The sequence below is a fragment of the Hypomesus transpacificus genome, unplaced genomic scaffold (genome assembly GCF_021917145.1).
Source record: "Hypomesus transpacificus isolate Combined female unplaced genomic scaffold, fHypTra1 scaffold_89, whole genome shotgun sequence".
Lineage (NCBI taxonomy): Eukaryota > Metazoa > Chordata > Actinopteri > Osmeriformes > Osmeridae > Hypomesus > Hypomesus transpacificus.
Window position 1 is genome coordinate 742,591 of NW_025814040.1, and position 24,585 is coordinate 767,175.

The 24,585-nt window shown below is 44.4% G+C and overlaps 2 protein-coding genes across 5 annotated transcripts in view; both read right to left on the bottom strand.

Annotated features, from left to right (window-relative positions):
• The window catches only part of LOC124466276 (nucleus accumbens-associated protein 2), a 148,193-nt gene that overhangs the window by 92,206 nt on the left and 31,402 nt on the right, over positions 1–24,585 (bottom strand). The window lies entirely within an intron of this gene.
• Positions 6,535–8,648, bottom strand: LOC124466278. Its single transcript, XM_047018064.1, has 2 exons — positions 7,911–8,648; positions 6,535–7,809 (listed from the first exon to the last, which is right to left on the bottom strand). Exons 1-2 carry the CDS (start codon positions 8,195–8,197, stop codon positions 7,362–7,364), a joined length of 735 nt encoding a protein of 244 aa, XP_046874020.1. The 5' UTR covers positions 8,198–8,648; the 3' UTR covers positions 6,535–7,361.

The following is a 24,585-nucleotide window of genomic DNA, read 5'->3' on the forward strand; positions in this document are numbered from 1 at the left end:
GTTGAGCCTATTTGTCAAGATATTGAGCTGTCAGAATGTTGGAGTTCGTTGGAAATCGCTCAACATTGGTCAGACATTCTGCAACAATCCGACTGAACATGCTGAACTCTTCCAACAGTACCCGACAATGACCAACAAACACAAACTGCTGGCGCACACTGACCCGACTGTTGGTGTTTGTTGGCATTTGTTGTAGAATGTTGGCGTGTGTCGAGGCAGTGTGCAAGCTATGCTACTGCCTGCCAGTGAGATGTATATTAGACAGGAGGCAAACGCATTCAGGAGCAAGAATCCCAATCATGCCGTTAGCACTCTACAACATAATATTATTTATATCTTGATAATGTTCCCCTTATTGTTTGAGACAACATATATTAATTATCTGATTTGTGATGTACTATACAGCTGCTGAAACAATTCATGGAAAAGCTCAGAACAGCTTACACAACAACTGCTGCATTTATGCAGAAGAAGCTTCCCTTGGTCAGCCAGACACTGAGGGCCCTGTCTGCTCTGGATCCCCTTCTGAAAGGTCACTCACAGGCAACCATCCAGCTGAAGAGGTTGAGTGATATGGTGGCCCACCTCCAACCAACTGAGAGAGATGCCCATCAGGAAATCATTCGATACAATGTTGATCTGTCCCTGCCCAGTTTCAAGGATGGGGATTGCTTGGTGGAGTGGTGGGGTCATGTCTCTGGGAAAGAGAAATATCTAGTTCTCACTGCATTGGTAAAATGTGGTATTTCTATTTTTCATGGTTCAAGAGTGGACTCATCCTTCAGTCTGATGAATGAAATCATCGACCCCAGAATTCGACCTCCTTCTCACCTTTTTTACCCCTGACCTGTTTGCATGCCTGATTCCTTCTTCTTAATTCGGATAAAACCGAGGTTCAAATTTCCGGCCCTAAAAAATACAGAAATAATTTATCCAATCTGACCTTAGACTTAGACGGCGTCAAAGTATCTCAAAGCCAGCTGGTAAAAAATCTAGGAGTCACATTGGACCCAGACCTTTCGTTTGAGTACCATATTAAGCAAATTACCAGAACCGCATTTTTCCATCTACGTAATATTGCCAAAATACGAACATTTTCTCTCAAAGGATGATGCAGAAAAACGAAAACATGCTTTTGTTACGTCCCGACTGGACTACTGCAATGTGTTGTTTTCTGGCCTCCCAATTACCTACCTAAAAAATGTACAGCGGGTGCAAAATGCTTCTGCTAGACTATTGACTAAAACAAGAAAGTTTGATCATGTAACATCTACTCTTATCTCCCTATTGCACCCTATTGCCCCGCAAGGACTCTAAGATCTCAAGATGCCGGCTATCTGGTAATACCCAAAGTTAAGAAAAAAACAGCTGGAGGTAGGGCGTTCTCACATAGAGCACCTCTTCTCTGGAACAAATTACCTGTCTCAATTAAGGAGGCTAATACTGTTTCGACATTTAAAACTAGATTAAAAACGTTCTTTATTAGTCAATTCTATGATTGTTAAAGGGAAGCATGTGTGTACTTTCTATGTAAACCTGGGGTGTGCGCTTGCCTATGTGTGTATCACATGTAACTTTTAAATTGTAATTATAGCTTATGTTCACATTGCCCATCTAGATGTTACAAATAAAGTAAACTTGTTACTGTATATTGTTACTATCATAGTTCCGTTGCTGTATATTGCTACTGTTATAGTTTTTATTACTAGTTGGAGACAACAGGGGACTGGTTGTTTTCATCCTTATTCGTATAAGTATAATATGGCATTCTCTAATCCCTGCTCTCCTCTCTCTGTCCCCCCCCACACATTCCCTGTGGTGTGGGGGGTTTGAGCTGTCAGGACTTGCCTGGCCGTCGGTCTGCCAACGCTGGACCAGGTCGTCAACCGGAATCCAGTCTCCATGACGGCCATCACTGAGTTTCCCGGTCCCATCCAACGTCTATAAAGCCGAACAATGGATTTTGGTGTTTCAAAACCCATTGACACTGTATGACTATGTTTAGCTTGTGTTCTGCTCCTCTCTTTTACCAACCGTCTCTGGAAGAGGGGATCCCTCTCTGAATTGCTCCTCCCAAGGTTTCTTCCATTTTTTCTCCCGTTGGGAGTTTTTCTGGGAGTTTTTCCTTGTCTTCCTTGAGGGTTTAGGTTGGTTGAGGGGCAGTTCTATGGGCGTATGTCAATCCCTCTGTGACATGCTTGCGTGTTAAAAGGGCTATACAAATACATTTGATTTGATTTATGACCTGCAAATGGCATCACTTTGAAAATTGACATTGGGGCGTGGCCTGTAGCGTGGCCTGTAGCGCGTCTCACGTGGCCCATGTTTAGTATGGTAGTCAGGGCCGGCCCAAGGCATAAGCAAACTAAGCGTCTGCTTTAGGGCCTCCGTGGCCACCAGAGGGCCCCCAAGAGAACATTAAATTACAGTTTAATGTACCGTGTTTCTTCGATTAAACGCTGCATCAAAAATGAACATTGTGTAATAAACGCCGCCCCAGAAATACGGTAGTAGCAGCATGTCGTAAAAAATACCTAGTAGCCGCATGTCATTTTAATAAACATTCTGTTGTGTTGCACTCGGGGTCCATAGCTGCCTATGCATTTCAAATATCTAAACATAGCTACCTTACTTAGCAAATGACTCTAGCTAGAAGGGAATAGACATTAGAAGGGAAGCTTACGAAAAAAAATGCTAGAAAACAAATAGCAGTCTAGCCTATTGCCAACGCCTGTCTAGATTATCTTTTGAAAGAACTGGAGAAAGCAGGTGCTCTTGCGTTAGCAAGCTAAACTAGTTTACATGGCTACAGAAGGTAGTCTAGGTGTTTTTATGTTTTTCTAGCTGTTCTTGCATTCCTGGCAAATCAGCGTTAACAAAAAGCAGATGAGATAGAGCTACCTAGTCTAACTAACATTGACATTTGATGGTTGCTTAATCTGTGATTTAGAAGACCGTACTTTTCAAATTTAGCTTGACGTTGTCATACTCATAATTCTAGTCAGAATATGAGTCTGATAACTCTAAACAAATTCAACCCAAGCGCTCTTTGGTGACGTGGTTGATTGCGTTACTGTTGATCATTTGTCCATCATCGTATAAAGCCCGCCCTGACAATTTCATTGGTCGGAACAGCTCCTGTTCTCGTATAGTTTTTCCGGAACCGAGCTACTCCAGACCCGACTTCCGGACCACTTTTTTTTGTGGGCGGGTTCAAGTTGGGCTGGCAGCCAGGCTAGTTCAAACTATCTTTACGAACAGTTAATGTAGCAAACTAACACGTTAGCATGCTAGCGCAGACAGCCTAGAATACCATATTTCTTAGATTAAACGTCACCCTCAAATAAACACCGCCCTCGAATAAACGGCACACTAAAAATGAACAATGTGTAATAAATCGAAGTTTAATCAAATAAATACGGTAATTACGGAAAGAAAAACGCAGAGGGGCCCCCAAATCAATTCGGCCCCAAGTCTTGGGTCTCGAAAAATATCGTTATCGTTATATTTTGGATTGGACGTATAGTTTTGCGTCTAGGTTAACTTGTTTGAGGTGTGGATTCTAGCAACATTTCTGTTATTCTCTGCCCTCAGCGCATTTGCAGCCATAGCAGCACCATCACCGTGGCAACCACACAAACACGCGCCAGTCTCTTACACAGGTGATTGGTATTAGCTGATTAGTGGAGACACAAGACAAGATATTCAGTCAACTCGTCTCATTAAAACAGGGCTCCCACGGTACCTGAAAACCATGGAAAACATGGAATAAATTTTAATTAGTCATGGAAACTGAGCAAAAGTGAACCCTTACATGGTAATTGAAACAGTTGTCCTGGAAAATGTTATTGGATGATGTGTAAAATAGTAATAAAATGAAACTATTGAGCACAGAATTAAGATGAGTTTATAAAACCCCTTTAAGACTAGTCTTAGCCTTAGACTGTCTTAAATTGTCAAGTTAGACAAGTCTAACTAATCCTGTCTGTTGCATAAATAGTAAGACTACTTAATTTGAGGTAAAAAAGTTAGCCACCTCTCACCCTGGGGCCAGTTGCATAAAAATAGACCTAGTCATAGGCCGAATCCCAATACTCCCCCTTACCCCTAACCCTGAGGTTACCCCTAGCCCTTGGCTCTCGAAACTGAGTGGTAAGGGCTACATATCCCTAAGAAATGGGACGCCACTTGGTTACAGGTACGTCATCTAGCAAGTAATGTTATGCACTGATATTAAACAAAATTTGCTGCTAATGGAGTTTACTTAAAACTGTAGACATGCTAGTCAAAGAAATGCGTGACTGTTGTGCAATTCAGCACTGTGACATTAGCGTACCAAACTACCGATTTTTAGAAACGTTACAATTAGGAACATACATGTTCAGGACTTTTTTTATCTATAAATTAAGCCGAAAATATTACATTTATCGGACTCTCTGGATGATCTGGCCACCATTGTTGCCGGTCGCGCAATATTCACATGGCCCTAGGTTTCAAGTAAGCTCCCTATCTTACTTGGTTTTAAGGGGTGTATACCCCTTACAGTGCGTGTCCACTGCAGCGACGCGATGCAAGCGACAATATGTTTTCCATTAATTTCCAATGGAGCCAGGTGAATCGCTTGCGTGGTGCATTGTGGGTAGTGACGCGACGCGATTCGAGTTGAGATTTTCTCAACTTTATGCATATGAGGAGCGATTTTAGCTACCGATGGCCAATCGGATTGTTTTCCTGTTTCTCGTAACGTAGGAACCATGGTAAACATTTCTAGCTCTCAGTTTCAGAATGGAGGAGAAAATAATTGCTTGTGTAACTGCTTACATCTCTGTATTCGTACAGAGATGTAAATAAAAAAAACGATACTTGGCGCAAGGTCGCAAGGTTGCCGAAGATGTTGGTGCTCTTGGTGGGTATTTTGTACTTTCAAATTCAGTCTAGTCAAATGACGTAACTTCGTTCTGTGGTATCTAGAGCTAGCTAGCCTAGTTAGCCCGGCTGGGACTCCATAGTTGTATCGACAGATTAGCAAAGACTTCGACTTCGAGTAATAATACATTTTTACACGTCAACGTGTATGTCTAAATTGTCTATATTAAACAGTTTTCAAATAATTTATTTCTAGCTGAGGTTTGCAAAAAAGTGGAAGAATTTGAGGGACAGCTACAAGAGGGAGGAGAACAGGGAGAAAGAGTTGGGCAGGAGTGGAGCAGGTCTTTCCAATCACAAAACTTGGAAGTATGCTGCTGTGATGGGGTACCTGGCTCCATTTATGGAGTACAGAGACTCCAGCAGCAACTTCCAGAGGCCTGCCACCTTATTCCCAGTCAGCCAGGCCAGTGAAGATCTAGAGCAGACAGCAGCCAGTGCCACACAGCCAGACAGCGAGCCAGAAACCCCTGCCAGTGAAGCCGGAGCTTCCCCTGCTAGTCAGGCAGCTGCAACCACGAGCCAGCCCCCAGGATCCTCTGGTCAAAAGAGGGTGCGCAAAGAGAGGCTGACCAAATATGAGGAGAGGATGCGTGGTGCTATGGAGCAGGCCCAGACACCTGCTCCTCTTCCACCACCTCAAGCAGAGGATGAAAATGACCTTTTTTTTTAAGCCTTCTCCCTGCACTCAAAAGACTAGGATGTTAGGTATTACTATGAATTGTTGGTTGTGAAAATTAATTATGATAAGAAAAACAATGATTTAAGCTCATATTTTATGAAAAGAACATTCTGGAACAGCTTGCTTTTTTGTGATTAATGTGGGTGGTATGGCTGCACGATTATGGCCAAAATGATAATCACGATTATTTTGTCAATATTGAGATCACGATTAATTATCACGATTATTTGTTGATTTTAACTTAATCAAATTTTATTGTCACAATGCATTGTACCTGCAGAATGGATTTGAATAAAACTCAAAATATACAATCAATAAAAAACTAATATTCCACGACAGAATTTAACCAAATTAGAACATTTCAGAACTATGCAGAAAATACTAGTTTACAGGTTTTTGGAAAGTTTTACTACGCGTATTCGAATTGAAAACGATCTCCATCCACACTAGCGTTTTCATATCGTTTTCCAAATGTTTGCCGTCCACCCTAACACGGGTACATGACAATTGTTGTCATGGTCACGCCACTCCTGCCCCTGCCTCACGCCACGGTGCCCTGTTTACATACTCCTCTGGCAATACTATTTGGTTTTTTAAAATGTTCCCACCAGCTACCTGTTCAGCCAGGTCTCACCAGAATCGCCGCTCTATGTTTGGTTTAAACCGTCTTCTCTGCCTTGTCCCCCTATCGTTCAGGCACACCGAGTACATCGCTCGCCTTCTACGTAGGAGTAACGCGTATCTAGCCTATTAAGTTATAATACTTGTACCTGAAGTACATTAACTAAACTGGTAAATAAATTATAGAGATGGAGCAGCATATTTCTTTCACCTTCCATGTTCATCTTGACATTATAGCTATAGAGCGAAAGCTGCCCCCAATGCCATGGCAACTGAACGTCATTGTATCTGAAAAGCTCCGTGGACCCCGTCCACACCACTACGCGAACCCAGGGTTTTCAAATGTCTCTGGCTAGGGGAGCGTATTCGAAAAGCTCCGTTTTCAGAGTTCATATGTATGCTTTTCTAAATGTACTCGGGCTGGTGTGGATGGGGCCTCTGTCCTCTGTAACCGTCTACATCTAGAAACTAAGCTGCTTGGTGCAGGGAATATCTCGTGATTAGACATTAGGTGTATTCGACTCCATGCAGCGCCGCAGCCGGCTGCATTCTACAGATTGGAGAAAGAATTTATCATAGCCCAATACATAAAATGACAACATTTCCGACTTTACAGAGCCGTTTATAACTCCTCCCCAACTGCAAGTGGCAACTCTCTTTGGTCGTTTCATGAAGCCGCAGCCGATGTCAAACGCACCTATTGGTTTACGGAGCGCTAGATTGGCTTTGCAAAAAATCTCTCCTGGGGACCTGCTGACCCCTCCTGGCCAGGATTGGCTGCTGGAGATCCCCTGGCACCTCTCCTGGACATTCCGATGTAGTTGTGGAGGATGCAGGTGGCCTTCACACACGCCTCTGCTTTTGCCGGGTTGACACCAATGACACGCCGATACATTCTCCACTGGCTGGAGAGTATGCCAAAGGCACACTCTATTGTCAACCTGGCACGGCTGAGGCGGTAATTGAACATCCTCTTTTCCTTGGACAGGTGTGTCCCAGGGAAGGGGCGCAGGAGTTTGCTCCGCAGAGGAAAGGCCTCATCACCCACAAAGACGTGTGGCAGTGGTCCACGTGGCTTCAGGGACGATGCAGTTCTCTGGGAGGTCCAGGGGGCCACCTGCATCCTCCACAACTACATCGAGATGTCCAGGAGAGGTGCCAAGGGATCTCCATACTTCAGGGCCTCACTAAATGCAGAGTTCCCCAGGGTCCCGCCGTCACTGTTCTGTCCATACCCACCGACATCAATGACCCGGAACATGGAGTCGGTGTCCACAACCGCAAGGAGAACGATGGAGAATGTCCCCTTGTAATTGTGGTACAGTGACCCTGAGTTATGAGGGGCCTGGATGACTACATGCTTGCCATCGATGGAGCCCAGGCAGTTTGGGAAGTTCCACCTCTGAAGGAAGCCTTCAGCAATGGCCCTCCAGTCCTGCTTGGTCGGCACAGGAAGGAACTCCTCTACCAGGCAGTCCCAAATGGCTTTAGACACAGCCCCAACAATACGTGCCACAGTACATGAGCCCACCCGATAGCTGAAGCTGATTGACATGAACGAATCCCCCTTGGCAAGGTATCTACAAAGACAGAAAATAATGCATAGAAAATAAGTACACTATATTTATGTCCGAGAACACTGATATATTAACTGTTTACTATAAATGCTATTAAAGCTTACCGTAGACAAATAGCGAGGCGTTCAGCTGGGCTGATCGCCTCGATGAACGAGGTGTTTAGCCTCGCTATCCGGGGTCGCACTCTGGTCAGCAGGTCATCGAACTCGGCCCGGTTCAGCCTGAAATACCGCTGAAACATGTCGTTGTCCAGTCGCAGCTCCTGAACCAGCCGGTGATAAGCTCCGTTGTTTGTCCGCAAACGGCGAATGGGATGAACCCAGAAGAGTCGGCGACGTCTTCTCCGGCAGTAGAGCAGGGCGATGAAAGCAACCCTCTGAATGTTATTCATGATGAATGAAACAGTATTGGACTGTTTCTATATTTATACCAATGTGGAATACATTGGTATAAATATATAAAAGAGCAGGAGGGAATGTAATTTGTTGGTTCTGAATACAGGGTGTGGTTATCAAAATCCAGCTAGGCCTATGCATACAATTATTTACAATCTTACTGGGAAAATCTGGGTATTGTGTGAAGTAGACAAAATCGTGCAACATCTAGCCAGTGAATCTGATTTTTGCTACACGTGTGTAAAAGTTGTATTTTGATCGATATTGCGAGTACATAAACCCAAGTCTGCACATGTTGCCATGACGTTATACGAACTACAACAGTGACTCTAGAGAACTACAACTCTATATTCATCTATCTGGCATACCCCAGAGCGTGGTGCACTGTGGGAAGGCAAGCGATTCGCGTCGCTGCAGTGAACACGCACAGTTAGTCTTAGCCCTACCCCTAGCTCAAAAATAGTATTGGGACACCACTAGCTCTCATGGGAACGCACACAACTAAGGGGAAGGGGAAAGGGGAAGGGTGAGTATTGGGATTCGGCCTTAGACTTGAATGTAACTTTAAGTCCGACTTGCCATAGACACTTCAATTCACCTGTTGCATAAAGCTTTAAGATCAGTGACTAACATAAGGCTGACTTAGATAGCCTGTTGAGCGTTGCGGTTATGGGTAAAAAAAATAAGACACTTTGCAATAAAAGAAAAGATGGCGGACAAAACAGCGACACTTAACAGTGAAAGATTGATATATTTAAACCCAATGAAAACCTATATCTGTTGGAGGAATACAATATTGAAAAAGTTGTCTTATTAACAAATAGTGTATGTGTTTTTCAGCGTCTTAATGGAAAATGTGCACCCAGAGGCAGCCTTCATTGTTGTTGGTGATTTCAACAGAGCCAACATGAAGAAAGTCCTGCCCAAGTACTATCAGCACATTGACTTCTTCACACGAGGAGACCAGATCCTTGACCGTTGTTATACAGCATTCAAGGGCAGTTACAAACCCCTCCCCCGCCCTGCTTTTGGGAAGGCTGATCACACCACCATTCTTCCCCCCCTGCATATGAACAAAAGCTAAAACAGGTCAGACCGGTTGAGAGGTCAGTTCACCTATGGAGTGACGAGAGTGTGGCGACCCTCCAGGACTGCTTTGACACCACTGACTGGCTGATGTTCAAGGAGGCAGCAGATGGGGACATTAACAAATACACAGACACTGTTTCCAGCTACATCCAACACTGCATTGATGACGTTGTCCCCAAGAAGGTTGTCCGGTCTTTCCCAAATCAGAAGCCCTGGGTTGATGCCGCGGTCCTGGCCAAGCTGAGAGCCCGCACTGTCGCCTTTAACTCTGGGGACCCTGATGAGTACAGGAAGGCCAGATATGACCTTCTGAAGGCCATCAAAGCAGCGAAAAGGGCTTGCAGGACCAAGGTGGAGTCCAGCTACCATGGCTCTGACCCCAGGCACATGTGGAGTGGACTTTAAGCCATTACTGACTACAAAGGGAGAGGCTACAATGAGACCCAGTCCTCTGTCCTACTGCCAGATGAGCTGAACTCCTTCTACGCTCGCTTTGAGAGGGACAGTGACCCCCCTGCAGTGTAGCTACCTGAAGGCCAAGCCAGTGGTGTGCCTACACTAACTTTAGCCGAGGTGAGGCTGTGCTTTAAGAAGATCAACCCTCGCAAGGCACCTGGCCCAGACGGCATTTCAGGTAGGGCCCTCAGGGGCTGCGCTGACCAGCTGGCAGGGGTCTTCAGTGACATCTTCAACCTCTCCCTTCACCTGTCTGTACTCCCCACCTGCTTCAAGAGGACCAACATTATCCCTGTGCCCAAGAACACCAAGGTCACATGTTCGAACGACTATCACCCAATAGCACTGACCTCTGTCATCATGAAGTGCTTCGAGCGGCTAGTCAAATCATTCATCTGCTCCTCGCTGCCCCTCACCCTGGACCCTATGCAGTTTGCATACCGGTCCAACAGGTCTACAGACGATGCCATCACTCTGACTACGCACACCGCTCTCTCCCACCTGGACAAGGGGAATACGTATGTGAGGATGCTGTTCATTGACTACAGCTCAGCATTCAACACCATCATCCCCTCCAGACTGGTCTCCAAGCTTGTGGACCTGGGACAAAGCACCTCCCTCTGCAAGTGGATCTTCCACTTCCTGACGGGGAGGCCACAGGTGGTGAGAATCGATGACCGCACCTCATCCGTACTGATCACCAACACAGGCACCCCCAGGGCTGTGTGTTCAGCCCTCTCCTGTTTTCCTTGTTCACTCACGACTGTGCGGCAACGCACAGCTCCAATTTCCTTGTTAAGTTTGCTGACGACACATCCATCATGGGCCTCATCTCTGACAGTGACGAGTCAGCCTACAGAGAGGAGGTTGACACCCTGACATCATGGTGTCAGGACAATAACCTCTCTCTCAACATCAGCAAGACCAAGGAGATGATTGTGGACTATAGAAGGCGGCAGGAGGAGGAGCATGCACCCCTACTCATCAATGGATCTGAAGTGGAGAAGGTCAGCTGCTTCAAGTTCCTTGGGGTGAACATCAGCAACAACCTCACCTGGTCTGTTCACACGGACAAGGTGGTCAAAGCGGCCCGTAAACGCCTCTTCTTCCTGAGGAGACTGAAGAAGTTTGGTATGGACTCAGTCATCCTCACTAACTTTTACAGATGCACTATAGAGAGCATTCTGACTGGTTGTATTAAAGTGTGGTATGGGAGCTGCACAGACAGGGACCGCAAGGCCCTACTAAGTGTGGTCCGTTCTGCTGAATTCATCATCGGCAGAAAGCTAGCTCCTAGCCCTACAGGACACCTACCACACACGTTGCCTAAGGAAAGCCGTCAGGATTCTATGAGACTGTTCCCACCCATCCTTCAGTCTCTTTACCCCGTTGCCTTCTGGCAGGCGTTACCGCAGCATCCGGTCAGCACACGCAGACTGGACAACAGTTTCGACCCAAGGGCCATCAGGATTCTGAATGGACACTGATATGGACATTGATTTACTCCACACAAGTCACTTATACACTGTCGCTTTCAGGTACTGGTTGCACTATCAGTAACATTGCACTACTGTACCTCGCCACCAGGCTCCTGTATGGTCATTGACATAGTCACTGATCTGCAATTTTGCACTATTGTAGTGTACTCCACTTAGGTTAGAATAGACCAATTATCACCCTACGTCACACAACTGTCAAGCAGGCTCAACTGCGCATGTCGGTTGCAAAAGACGAACTTCTCCCCGGTTTATTACACTTGGAGTGTCGATCAGGTCATCATATATCTCTGGCCACTGGATTGCAGGGCTTGATATTAACTTTTTGAGGCTCTTGGCCTTTGGACAAATACATTTACGTTTCACTTGTCTATGCACAAAAGTCACTTGACACCGATACCCTTAAATAGCCTGACCAAGTGATCTGGCTAAACTAGCCTGGCTAACGGAGGTCGCTTTCTCAGGCAAATGACGAATGAAACAGGCTCGGTTAAAGAAATCCGAGATGCTGACTATCTTCATCAGTCTCGTATCTACATTAGGCAGTCCTCCCTGACGTTTCTGGTGTATAATGGAGTGAAATACAACATTGTGCACACTGCCAATGAGCGAGTCTGACTGAGGCTAACATCAAAACAGTGTAACGGGGACGCAGTCTCACTCAGATTGCCAGTTTAAACAAATCAGAAAAATAATCGGACGAGCTGGCTAAAAGCAGAATTCGCATATCTCTTGAAAGCTGCTCTGCTCGACTTTTTATATGTAAAATTGACTGTAAAACTGTAAAATTATGAACTTTGTGACATTACGTGAAGACATGGTTGCCGCTCGACTATGCGGTCAAGACTTTCGTGACCCAAATCAAAATTCTGATGCGACAGATCAATGGGTAATCACTTTCTTTCTTAAAGGCTGTCCTCCTCGACCTTTTTGGTCTTTTTAAATCAAACTATTTGTATTATCCGTGTGGTCCTTTTGCCATTTAAAATGCTATCCTTTCCCGGTGTTCTGCAACCACGTTGCGCGCGCATCCCGAATGATTACAAACAAGTAATTGGTCTATAGGTTATCGGGTTGAAATAGGTTTTATGTGCATTTAGGGTTAGTATAGTCGATCTGTAAGTATACAGATAGCAATTATTTATTGCTATCTGTATATTAAGGAAGTTTCACTTATTTAAGCTCAGCATAGATGTAAATAATGTTCTGTGTACTTATATGTTATGTTATGCCAGGTGCTTGCGTTGTCTTGTCTTAAGAATTTCAGTGCCCAGTCTGACCTTGTATTGTTCTGTGTACCTGATAAATAAAAGACTTCGTTGGCATAGCAACTCAGACCTTACCGCAAGGTTTAGCCAGGGGGAGAGGTGGCTAACTTTTCTACCTCAAATTAAGTCAGTCTTACTATTTAAGCAACAGACAGGCTTAATTAGACTAGTCTTACCTGACAATTTAAGACAGTCTAAGGCTAAGACTAGTCTTAAATTAAGTTTATGCAACTGTCTCCTGGCTAAACCTTGCGGTAAGGGCTGAGTTGCTATGCCAACGATCTGTTAGTAGGCTACGTCATTATCTTACCAACATTTATTACAAAAAGAAATACGGGTATTATTTGTAACTGCAGATAATGCAGATAATGCAGTTACAAGCAAATGTTGACTGGGTTTTGCTTTTCCACAGAATAAAATGTAATTTCATTAAACGAGTGAGTAGATAATATAACTCACTTTATTGATGCAAGCACCAGTCGGCATCTGCGTTGGAGTTGTTGATAAATGGAATTCGCGTTGGGGTTACATGTAGAAGCTTAACAATGCATACACTACCCAATTTGTTAATAAGACATCTTTCAGTATTGTATTCCTCGAACAGATATAGGTTTTTAGCAGGTTTAAATGTATCGATCTTCCTCCGTTAAGTGTCGCTGTTTTGTCCTCCATCTTTTCTTTTCTCGCAAAGTGTCTTATTTTACCCATATTGCAAAGCCCAACAGGCTATCTAAGTCAGCCTTACGTTTGTCACTGATAGTGAAGCTTTCAGCAACAGGTAAATTGAAGTGTCTATAGCAAGTCGGACCTATAGTTACATTTAAGTCTAAAGGCCCTCCTTGCACACTGAGTCCGAAATTTTCATATGCATTTTTTTCGTATTCGTCAGCCTAAAATTCGGCCCTTGCACACTGAGTCCGATGCGTATTTATTAAACGTTTGCGGAAAAAAACAGAAAAAATACTAAATGGATTCGTCAAGCAGTGCGGATGGTTTTGTTGCCCTCTCTTATAATAGGGAGGACAGACCAAAAATTTCCTATCAGTTTTGCTCCGTTTTTCTTTCAATTCCGTATGTAACCTAACGTAACTTAAACTTATCCAAAGTCAGATTTCAGTTACCTCTATTAGTTTTCTCACAAATCCCGTTTTTAGGCGTGATTTTAGGTAATTTTTTTAAACGTTCCACCGCTTTCAGCCTTGAGTTTTGTGGCACCGCGAAGCTGTCAAGCTCCCTTTAAGAACGCCATTGTTCTACGTCACAGAGCTCTGCTTCTAGCCAGGGCGGGAAATGTGACTTACATTTGTCATTTAGCAGATGCTCTTATCAGATTCTCTGCTCTTATCCAGACTTACATTCTTTGTACATTGCGAGCTAATGCGGTGTCCAGTACTTCGCTATAAATAATTATGTTAAATCGAGACCACAAATATGCAAATGTTTGTCCCGTTTAGCATTACTGCTGTAATGTAAATTCTTGGCCACTTGGGGGTGTATTTAACGTTGAACAGGGTGTTTGTGTGTCCTTGTGACATTGCCCATTATTTTCAAATACCTTGATTTGAACACGTCTGTTTGTTTATGATGGATAAAAAGTATACACTAATCGTATTATAAATAATATACTTTATTTATAGGGATATGAAACTTATGGTCCAAAATTTAGTCATTGCCTGTGAAAAAAACTACAGGTTGATAGCTCTCAGAGGACAATTGGGCACCTCTGCATCCATGGTGAAGGTTCAGGGGAGCAACTTTTATTATTATTATTTTTATTACTTCTATACTAGCTATGACAGTTTGGCTTAACAGGGAGTCACCCCATTACAGGGCCCCCTGTCTCATATCACCAAACTGTACTACTTACATTTACATTTATTCATTTAGCAGACACTTTTATCCAAAGCGACTTCCAAGAAAGGTAAGGGGGTTTTCGGCACTCCGCTTCGCGTTGTGCCTAACAACTCCCCTTACCTGTTCTAAAATCAGCGTAAACCACGGCCTCTTGGGGTTTATTGCTTAATTAACTAAAATAGAATACAACAGTTTAAATCAGCTACTACTTCTAATCCTACCTGTATCTACTTTTATAGACATAGTCCGTTTTAATATTGCAAAGCTAAGTCTGTCTGTGTCCGCACAGGCCCACTTGATCAGACAACCCAATGCTAAAACCAAACAAATACTACTACTACTTACCCAATGGTGGAATTAAGGAGGTCTTCGAAGTATTCCTTCCACCGATCCAGGACGTCCCCCGTCGAGGTCAGCGGCGCACCATCCCCACCGTATACAGTGTTGACAGAGCACTGCTTCCCCCTCCTGAGCCGCCGGATGGTGGTCCAGAACCTTTTTGAAGCCGTTCGGAAGTCATTCTCCATGGCCTCGCCGAACTCCTCCCAAGCCCGGGTTTTTGCCTCCGCGACCGCCAAAGCCGCGTTCCGCTTGGCCTGCCGGTACACATCAGCTGCCTCTGGAGTCCTACCAGCCAATAAAGTCCGATAGGCCTCCTTCTTCAGCTTGACGGCATCCCTTAATTCCACCAACACGCTTTCCGACGTGGAGGCAGAGTCTGGGGACATCGGGGGGGGCCCTTCTATCTCTGGGGCTGAGGTCGCCGAGGTGGTTGAAAAGCTCCGCGGTGGCAGGGCCCCTGGGGTGGATGAGGTCCGCCCGGAGTTCCTTAAGGCTCTGGATGTTGTAGGGCTGTCTTGGTTGACACGACTCTGCAACATCGCGTGGACATCGGGGACAGTGCCTCTGGACTGGCAGACCGGGGTGGTGGTTCCCCTCTTTAAAAAGGGGGACCGGAGGGTGTGCTCCAACTTTAGGGGGATCACACTCCTCAGCCTCCCTGGGAAAGTCTATTCAGGGGTCCTGGAGAGGAGGGTCCGTCGGATTGTCGAACCTCGGATTCAGGAGGAGCAATGTGGTTTTCGTCCTGGCCGTGGAACAGTGGACCAGCTTTATACCCTCCGCGGAGTCCTGGAGGGCACATGGGAGTTCGCCCAACCAGTCTACACATGTTTTGTGGATTTGGAAAAGGCGTTCGACCGTGTCCCTCGGGGGCGCATGTGGGGGGTGCTCCGAGAGTACGGGGTACCGGATTTCCTGATCGGGGCTGTCCGGTCCCTGTACGACCGGTGCCAGAGTTTGGTCCGCATTGCCGGTAGTAAGTCGAACTTGTTTCCGGTGAGGGTTGGACTCCGCCAGGGCTGCCCTATGTCACCGATTCTGTTCATTACGTATATGGACAGAATTTCTAGGCGCAGCCAGGGTGTTGAGGGGGTCCGGTTTGGTGACCTCAGGATGCGAATCAGCACCTCCAAATCTGAGGCCATGGTAATCGACCGGAAAAGGGTGGAGTGCCATCTCCGGGTCGGGGAGGAGATCCTGAACCAAGCGGAGGAGTTCAAGTATCTCGGGGTCTTGTTCACGAGTGAGGGAAGAATGGAGCGCGAGGTCGACAGGCGGATCGGTGCGGCGTCCGCAGTGATGCGGGCTCTGCATCGGTCCGTCGTGGTGAAGAAGGAGCTGAGTCGAAAGGCGAAGCTCTCTATTTACCAGTCGATCTACCTTCCTACCCTCACCTATGGTCACGAACTATGGGTAGTGACCGAAAGAACGAGATCGCGAATACAAGCGGCCGAAATGAGCTTTCTCCGCAGGGTGTCCGGGCTCTCCCTTAGAGATAGGGTGAGAAGCTCGGTCATCCGGGAGGGGCTCAGAGTAGAACCGCTGCTCCTCCGCGTCGAGAGGAGCCAGCTGAGGTGGCTCGGGCATCTGATTAGGATGCCTCCTGGACGCCTCCCTGGTGAGGTGTTCCGGGCACGTCCCACTGGGAAGAGGCCCCGGGGAAGACCCAGGACACGCTGGAGGGACTATGTCTCTCGGCTGGCCTGGGAACGCCTCGGGGTCCCCCAGGAAGAGCTGGCGGAAGTGGCCGGGGGGAGGGAAGTCTGGGCCTCCCTGCTTAGGTCGCTGCCCCCGCGACCCGATCCCCGGACAAGCGGCAGATGACGGACGGACTTACCCAATGCAGCTATCAGATGTTATGGCAGACCATTTGGCTTAACAGGGAGTCACCCCCTACTGGGGCCCCCTGTCTCATATCACAAAATGGTCCATCATGAATATCCTCAAGCTACCACAAAGCCTGAATATTACAAACCAATAGCTAAATGACACACTTCAAAGCTAAGTCTGTGTGCCGCACAGGCCCACTTGATCAGACAACCCAATGCTAAAACCAAACAAATGAGTATTTACCCAATACAGTCTGAATATTACATACCAATTGCAAGACTACAAACCTATTTATAAATCCTTTCACAGATGTCCGAGCTGAGGCGAGAACTTCAGCTTTTCTATCTGGATCTAACCCTGACAACCATTCCCAGGACCTATTCTGCTTAAACATGACCATACCCTCTAATGCTATTTTACTTGCCCTGAACTTTGATCTAATCAAATATCCCCAAATCCCTCTCGCATGAAACATTTGTTTTGGGCACTGATCTGAGGACATGATACTGATCTTCAGACACATCATCATACCGTCCATGTTCCAAGTGGTCCGCTACCAACCTACAGCAAACTTTCACTAAACTAGCAGATACAAGTTCTAGAACTTGTTGAGTCATAACTCTTCTGATGTTGACTCCAACAACCTATCTAAGATGGGTCCTCTGTGGATGTCTACATCCTCAAACAGAGTGACCTCACCCTTCATAAACTGCCTGCTGTCTGCCTGCCACTCTCTAAGCTTTATAACAAGCGTTCTATACCTATCATTCATTGCTAATACATGTTCAGTAGGCGCCCATATATGGGAAAACTTTCTGGGGCCGTGGTGGGGCCCAGCCGTGATGCCAGCAATAATCATGTTTCTTCCTAAATATTTTAAGAAATGATAACTAATTTTATTTTGAACTGAAATACTCACGATTAGGGCCTACTTAAAAAAGCAAACATAAACATTGTATTGTTGGCTTAACCGGTGAAGACCTCACCCTTTGTAACGAGTGGTGCGTACGCAGGGTTGGACCAAGTGTTGATTATTAAACAGAGTCAGGGTACAGGACAGACTACACAACATAACGCTAGACCAAGTTAGCCGGTGACAATGCTAGATAATGGTTGTTGTTGCTTGCTTTCCAGTCAACTTCGAAAGATGCTCCCAGCCAGGCTGCAGAGACCATCGATACATCTATGGCAGAGACGAGCAGCAGTAGCCACGATGCTAGCCAAGAGGAAGCTAGTTTGAGGAAAGCTGACACTGAGAAAGCACATGTTCTGCATTGCTCATTGCTCTGAGGATATTCTGCACTTTACCTTAACCACTTAACTGTGGCAGGAGGAGAAAGGTCCTTAAGTAAACTCAAAATCATAAAAATGACTTGCGCTCCACAATGAGCCAGGAGAGGCTCAATCACAATACTTGCCATTGCGTGTGAAATGGCTAAACAAATTGACTTCAAATACATTATAAAAGACTTTGCATCCTGAAAGACAAGGAAGATAGCTGTATAACAGGCAAAGATGAAGGCAGGTAAATTGCATTTTATACTAGAAAATGTGGTGTGAGTGTAGCAGATCTCAGTGTGTCAAATTGTTATTTTTATGTGTGTGTGTGTCTGGCGCGGTGCCACACAAGTTGTTAAGGCCTCAGTTATATTTATTAAACTTTATGTTTAAGTTTTATGTATAAAGATGTTTATATTTGTTTTTGAATTTGTTTTTCTATAATGTAGCTCCCATTACTGAGTAAGTCTCAGTAATGGGAGTTTACATAGTCTTATGTAGAGAGAGAGCACACGTACATGCGTTAATATAAGTAGCCTAAAGACCTATTGGGGGGGGCCCATTCACTGGACTTTTTCAGGGGCCCAGCCATTTCTATGGGCGGCCCTGCCAGTAGGCCTACAGTATTTGGTCATTTAAATTGGTCATTTTGTCCGGTAAAGTTACATCTTTCCTCTTGTGGGTTTTGCTGTTATCTTTTACCCTAAAACAAACATTTGGAATTGCAAGCTGTCAATATTCTGCTCTAATCTCTCTCTGTTTTGAGCTCTGCATTTACCTGCTCGAACAATTGCAAATTCCCTTTACATCGAACTTCAAGGTGATCTATGTGATTGTCTTTCCTCTTAATTTTTCTATGTATGTTACGTAGGCTACGTTGACCAGACTTTTCTTTCTTTCTCAGCCTGGTATATTTAAAGCCACATATATTTACGTTCCTTAGTTGATTTATCTACTTCTACTATTTGGTACTCTATATTAGTGGCGTTAACAATGCTAACGGGTTCCTGTAAACCAATTACTAAATCATTAGCTTCTCTAACATCAAAAATGTCATTTCGACTTGTCTCATTGGCATCATGAGACGCTTGGGCTGAGTTTCTACAACTTCACGCTCATATTACGGAGGCAGTAGCTCAAACACCACACCGAGACACGATTCTTTATCACTAACTCTGACTAAATTATCAAATCGTTTCATCAGTTTACTTACAACAGTATGTACTCTGTTCCATATTTTATCATCAAAGTCATGTTCGTGGAGTTTAAAGTTATTTTTAATTATATTAAACGTTACAAGGTGCGCTGGCATTTGAAATACTAATTTGTGACTACGCGTGATAATGTCGATCATGATCCCATTTGTTAAGGTTTCTAATGGTAATTTACCACAAACCTTAAGACTATTTGGATCTAAAATGATACCTAAACTTTTGCAAGTGGCTATGTGTTGCTCCCCCTCACCTATGAATGCAATTTCAGTAGTTCTTGTTTTTTTATCTGCCATAGAATTTCTTTTTTTGCAAAATTGATTGCCAGAAAGAAAGAATATTCGCGCTTTTTTTTGAAGTTTTGCATTTCCTGACAGACAAAAAATGTTATGATTGGTTCCGATTTGTGCTACGTGACAAGAACATTTGCATATCACTACCATGAATCATTTCGGTAGAAACATTTATTTAAAAGTCACCAAGAGAGTGGGTTTTATATTACCAACCTTTGTTTTTTGTTCTGCACACTGTAAAGATACATGTAAAATATTTATCTTTCAAACCAGTAACCATGACCGATACTTGCATCCACATACGGGTATATATAATAAGGCTAGTAGCACACACATGATGTCAATCAGTTGATGTGAGCATTGGAAGCAGCCTAGCATGAGTCAAGCGCGGGAGTTACAGAAGCTCAAAACGTCTGACGTCACAGGTTTCTGAAGGGCTTATTCAGGGAGCCAAAACACAAAATGTATGTCTTTCGATTTTCTTTAAAATTTGACTGATGACGTCTTTCTACGTAACCTTGCTTTCCAGGAAGTATCAGGGTGGTGCCGACATGTGGGAAAAAGTTACAAGGGAAAAACCAACCTTTTTCTCAATAGAACGTTCAAATTTCAATGCATTCCTATGGGATTTTCAGCAACATGTCTTCAACTTGATTTTTCTCAAAATGTATATGTTTTAAAATTGACTAAATATACCTTATTTTGAAGAAAACAACCTACTCTTTCATTTAACATATGTCTCCCGGTGGTGCCGACCCTCTATGAAAGGTAGCCAAAGCAGCAAAAACTATAAACATTATTTTCACACACTTCCTCAATATGTATTGCAACCAACATTTGATAGCATTAAGGGGTAAGTGTCTACATGTTAACTGGCATGTTTGTTTTTAATATCTCGATAGTAGTCGCTAGTTATAGAGCTAAGAAAAGGACGTGGACCTTAAAATTCCGGTGCCAGATTTCTCAGTGGCGTTCTTAGCTACATTCAGGCTAACTTAGCATTCGATTTAATGCGTTTGCTACCGGCGTTCCACAGTATTTGACAGTTGGTTAGCCTAGGCCAAAAATGACGCGTTCTATTGTCCTCCCTACTTATAAAAAAGAGAAATATTAGGAGAAATAGGAAATAGCCTATTGGGTCCATCCAATCCTGAAGTTGCGCAGAGAGGAAGGAGAGTTTCATCTCCCTTATCAAGGAGGTCAGAAATTATCCGGAGAAATTTAAAATTTACCTCAGAATGTCAGTGGATCAGTTTGATAATCTAATGTCATATATTACAATTTAACAGATATATTGTTATGTAGATTATTGCTGTCATTTAGGTGACCAGGACATTGCATGTATTCTATTAAAAGTCCAAGTATACTAGCAACTGAATGAATACACCCTGGTTGGGACGACGTTATCACTTGACAACGAATGAATGACATTAGCAACAAGCTATTGTTTAGCTAACTTGAACACAATACTATACAAATCTTCCTACACCCTTTGTCTTTACAATCCGCACTTTTCTTGTCATGCAGTGCTCTGTGCTGCGAGACCAACTTGTCAGACGCCATTCTGGATTTTGTCGTTCGCTTGTACGGTGGCTCTGAATTGCCAAAAAAACGATCAAAATGCTGGCTAAGGATGCGAAAAACGCAGAAAATCGAACCCGATCCATTTTTTTTTGGACAGACGAAAGATTCGTAGGCAGTGTACAAGCACGATTGACATAAAGTGAGGTCGTTTTTTTTTTTTACGTGCGAACATTTCGGATACGAATTTCGGACTCAAGTGTGCAAGGGCCTTAAGACTAGGTCTATTTTTATGCAACTGGCCCATGGACTTTAAAAGTATAGTTTCGGATTGGTGGATGTCGGGAATAATAACCGAGAAACGTTACTCGCGATCTCAATAGAAGGGTCAAATACATGCATCTCCCAGCCAACATGGGAGCCTTGACACCTACATTGAAACTTCTTGTGCAAGTTTCTCCTGAAATGTAAGTAGCTGTGTTTAACTGTGGTAAACCTGGGTTTATCAACGTTGGTTAGTAATCAGTGCAATCTTGCTAATTAGCTAGCTGCAACTTGCTAGCTAGCATTCAGCTAACATTCAGCTTGCTAACTACTGTAGACTCACGGTGTTCCGTGCACAACTTTTACTCACGGTGTTCCGTACACGTCACCTAAAACACGCCAGACAATAAATATTACTGCCGGGCTAATTGTGTAATCGATACAAGGTAAATTTTCTCCCGCTTCCAGCTAAATGAAATTGACATCAGTTGGACTTTTGCTGTCAACAAGAGCACAGTAAATAGCGAAGCTCCCCCTATCGTCGAATCAAAATGGTGCCGGGAGAGGAATTTGCATAGCAGTTAGCTTGCCGGAGCCATTTTTTTTTTTAAGGGAAACTGCTCTCTAAGCCTTGTTTTATCAACTTACAAATGTCTACATTAAACAAAAACATTGAAGTATGTTTTTACGTATCATTTCATACAATTTTGTTGTTTTAAAATGACTTGTTACAGTCTTGATTACGCGATGGTGTAATGCTAGAATCACCACAAGAAAATTGACCGTCATGACGCGTCTTTTTGACTGAAACCAATATAAATGTATTATTATGTATTGAATTACGTCAAACTGATCTTATTTTATTTGATACCGATGTATTCCTTTACAATCATTATCAAAACTATCCAATAAGACATTTTTTTTTTTTTTATTACCTCAGGAAACGTTAACTTATTGGGTGACTGGAAAGTACACCCATGGGCCCCACACCAACCCGGCCATCACTCCGTATAAGGAGGAGGAGCTCATCAAGAATGCCCAGTGGATGGTAGACCATGGGTGGCCATTGTGCAAGGCCACCATAAAGGTTTACGCACTGGAGATGGTCAGAGCCTCAGGGAGGGACGTAAAGCATATTCACTGCACATGAACGCTAGTAAACATATTACACTTGCTCTGCCAGTCTATGTTAGTTAACTTTTAGTGCATTAAAAATGCCTAAGCGAAGTGATTGAGAGTGTGGCTATATTTCACAGCCTCGCAAAATGCAAAAAATGTTTCAAAACGATTACCTGCAAGCACGTCAAATTTATTGAAACATGCTGCGACACACAGAATACTTCTTCAAGCAGAGAGATGCACCGTGTTCGACAGCTTGCGGACATCAGTCCCTGGTCCCGGGACAGCCTTCCCAATTTGTCTGCCCTTTCAAATTCATACCTGTGTGTACAGGCCTCTTCGACACTATCCGAGCGAGTTTTCTCCTGTGCAGCAGGACATGCCATAAGTCAGGAGAGGTATCTTGCCAGAGAAGGCAAATATAGTCATTTTTCTGCAAAAGAACTACTGAAGTTTGAAGCTGGTTTAGTTAGCTTTCCAACTCAACATGTAGTTTGTTGTTACATGTTAATAGTGTAACTTATTTATTGTAAAATTATTGTAGTTGTGTGTTAGGTGACTTAGGTTACTAATTATAGGCTACTTCAAAACGTTAATATATTGTAAAATTTAAATAATTTTCCATTAAATACAAAACTATAAAAGAGCCTTCTTTGATTACTTTAATTTGTCAGTTTTTCAAGAATCGGTTTAGGAATCGTTTATGAATCGAAATCGTTTTAAAAGTACCGGTTCGGCATTGGAATCGTATAAATCCAAACCATACCCAACCTTATCTATGGCAGGTCAGAAAAGGGCTATATGGACAGTGGCCTGTGGCTGAAGTGGCTAGGCCACTTTATCAAACATGGCCCCCCTAGAGAGGCCTCTGCTCCTTGTGGTGAACCAGGCGGAACCCCACAACAACAGGGAAGCCATCCAGTTCTACAGGGAGAACATGGAGATGGTTGTGTGCCTCCCTGCACACACCACTCACGTGATGCAGCCACTGGATGTGGGGGTGTTTTGTCCTCTGAAGAGGATTTTTGAGCAGGATGCTGCCCAGCTTGGCCTGGTGAAGGGGAAAACTTTTCCCCTCTACTTAAGGAGATTTGGCCTAAGGCTGCCAATTCCTCAGAACATCAAGGCAGCCTTCAGGAGGACAGGCCTCTTCCCCTGCAACAGGGGAGGCTATGATAAGACCCAGCTGACCAAAGTCAGACCTGTACCCACCATGGCAACCAACACCGGCCCAGCCCCCTCCACCGGCCCTGCCCCCACTGCAGCAACCCCTTGCTGCCCAACCTGCACCTGCCATCGACCTGCTCAATCCAATCCTTTGGTGCGAGCAGGTCTGGTCTCAGCCAAGTGGGGAGACACTTTAATGCCCCCAGTGATGGCCAACTGCCAAGACCAGTGGTGAGGAGGAGGCCACCACTTGGTGCTCGGGTCGTCACCAGCGACCAGTACAACGAGCTGCTGGTCTGACAGGAGGAAGAGGAGAAGGAGGAAGCTCAGCTTCAGGGGCAGGCAGAAGTGCAGAGGAAGAGGGAGATGGCGCAGAGGAAGAGGCCCAGAGAAAGAGGGAGGAAAAGGAGAGGAAGAGGGCAGAGATGGAGAGGCAGATGGCAGCGGTGGAGGAGCTTGGCGGACACTGCGCTGTCTGCCGTAGCCTATCCCCTCCCTCAGGTGAGGAGGCAGGTGAGGAGGATGCCATCCACGAGTGGGTCCAGTGCAAACTTTGTGAGCTCTGGTTCCACCTCACTTGTTTGGGGATTGTAAGTGTGCCAGCAGGGGACTGGTACTGCCCCAAGTGGTTCCTCAGTGAGATACAGCACCTTGTATGTACGTTTGCTATCTTTGTATATACGTTTGCTATCTTTGTATATATATGTTTGGCTATTTTACCCAGTTCTGTTTAATGTTTTTAAATATGTTCCGCGTTTCAACAGTTTAATATTTAATCAGTTTAATCTTTTAAAATCAAGGCATATGGATCCGCGTTCTCGTCGTGCCTCCTGTCAGTACTTGTTCTAATGCAGGGAAGCTAATGGTCCTAATATATTTCTAAACAGTCTATCTCACAGTTCTCTGTTGAAGGCAGGGCTCCAATTAATTTGCAATTCTATGTGTATGTGTAAGATATGTAGTTATGCTAGTTTGAGACCACAATAGCTATGGAAATAAAGAGTGAATGCAATTATGGAGGGCGGCTTGGTCCACATATAATTTGTCCATTTCACAACACCTTGTATTTCTAATGCTGAGAAGTAGCCTAGGCTAAGGAATAACATTTCCAACTACAATAGTTGATGGATAGCCAATGGTAATCTTACGCCAAACTTTTGAGAAATATTGAGAACCCTGTGACGGACGCCAACTTT

Excerpts from the sequence above, each read along its gene's own strand:
- LOC124466278 (XM_047018064.1), bottom strand. The coding sequence starts at position 8,197 with ATGAATAACATTCAGAGGGTTGCTTTCATCGCCCTGCTCTACTGCCGG. Across the intron at positions 7,810-7,910 it reads CGCCTCGCTATTTGTCTACG|ATACCTTGCCAAGGGGGATT; the intron begins GTAAGCTTTAAT and ends CTGTCTTTGTAG.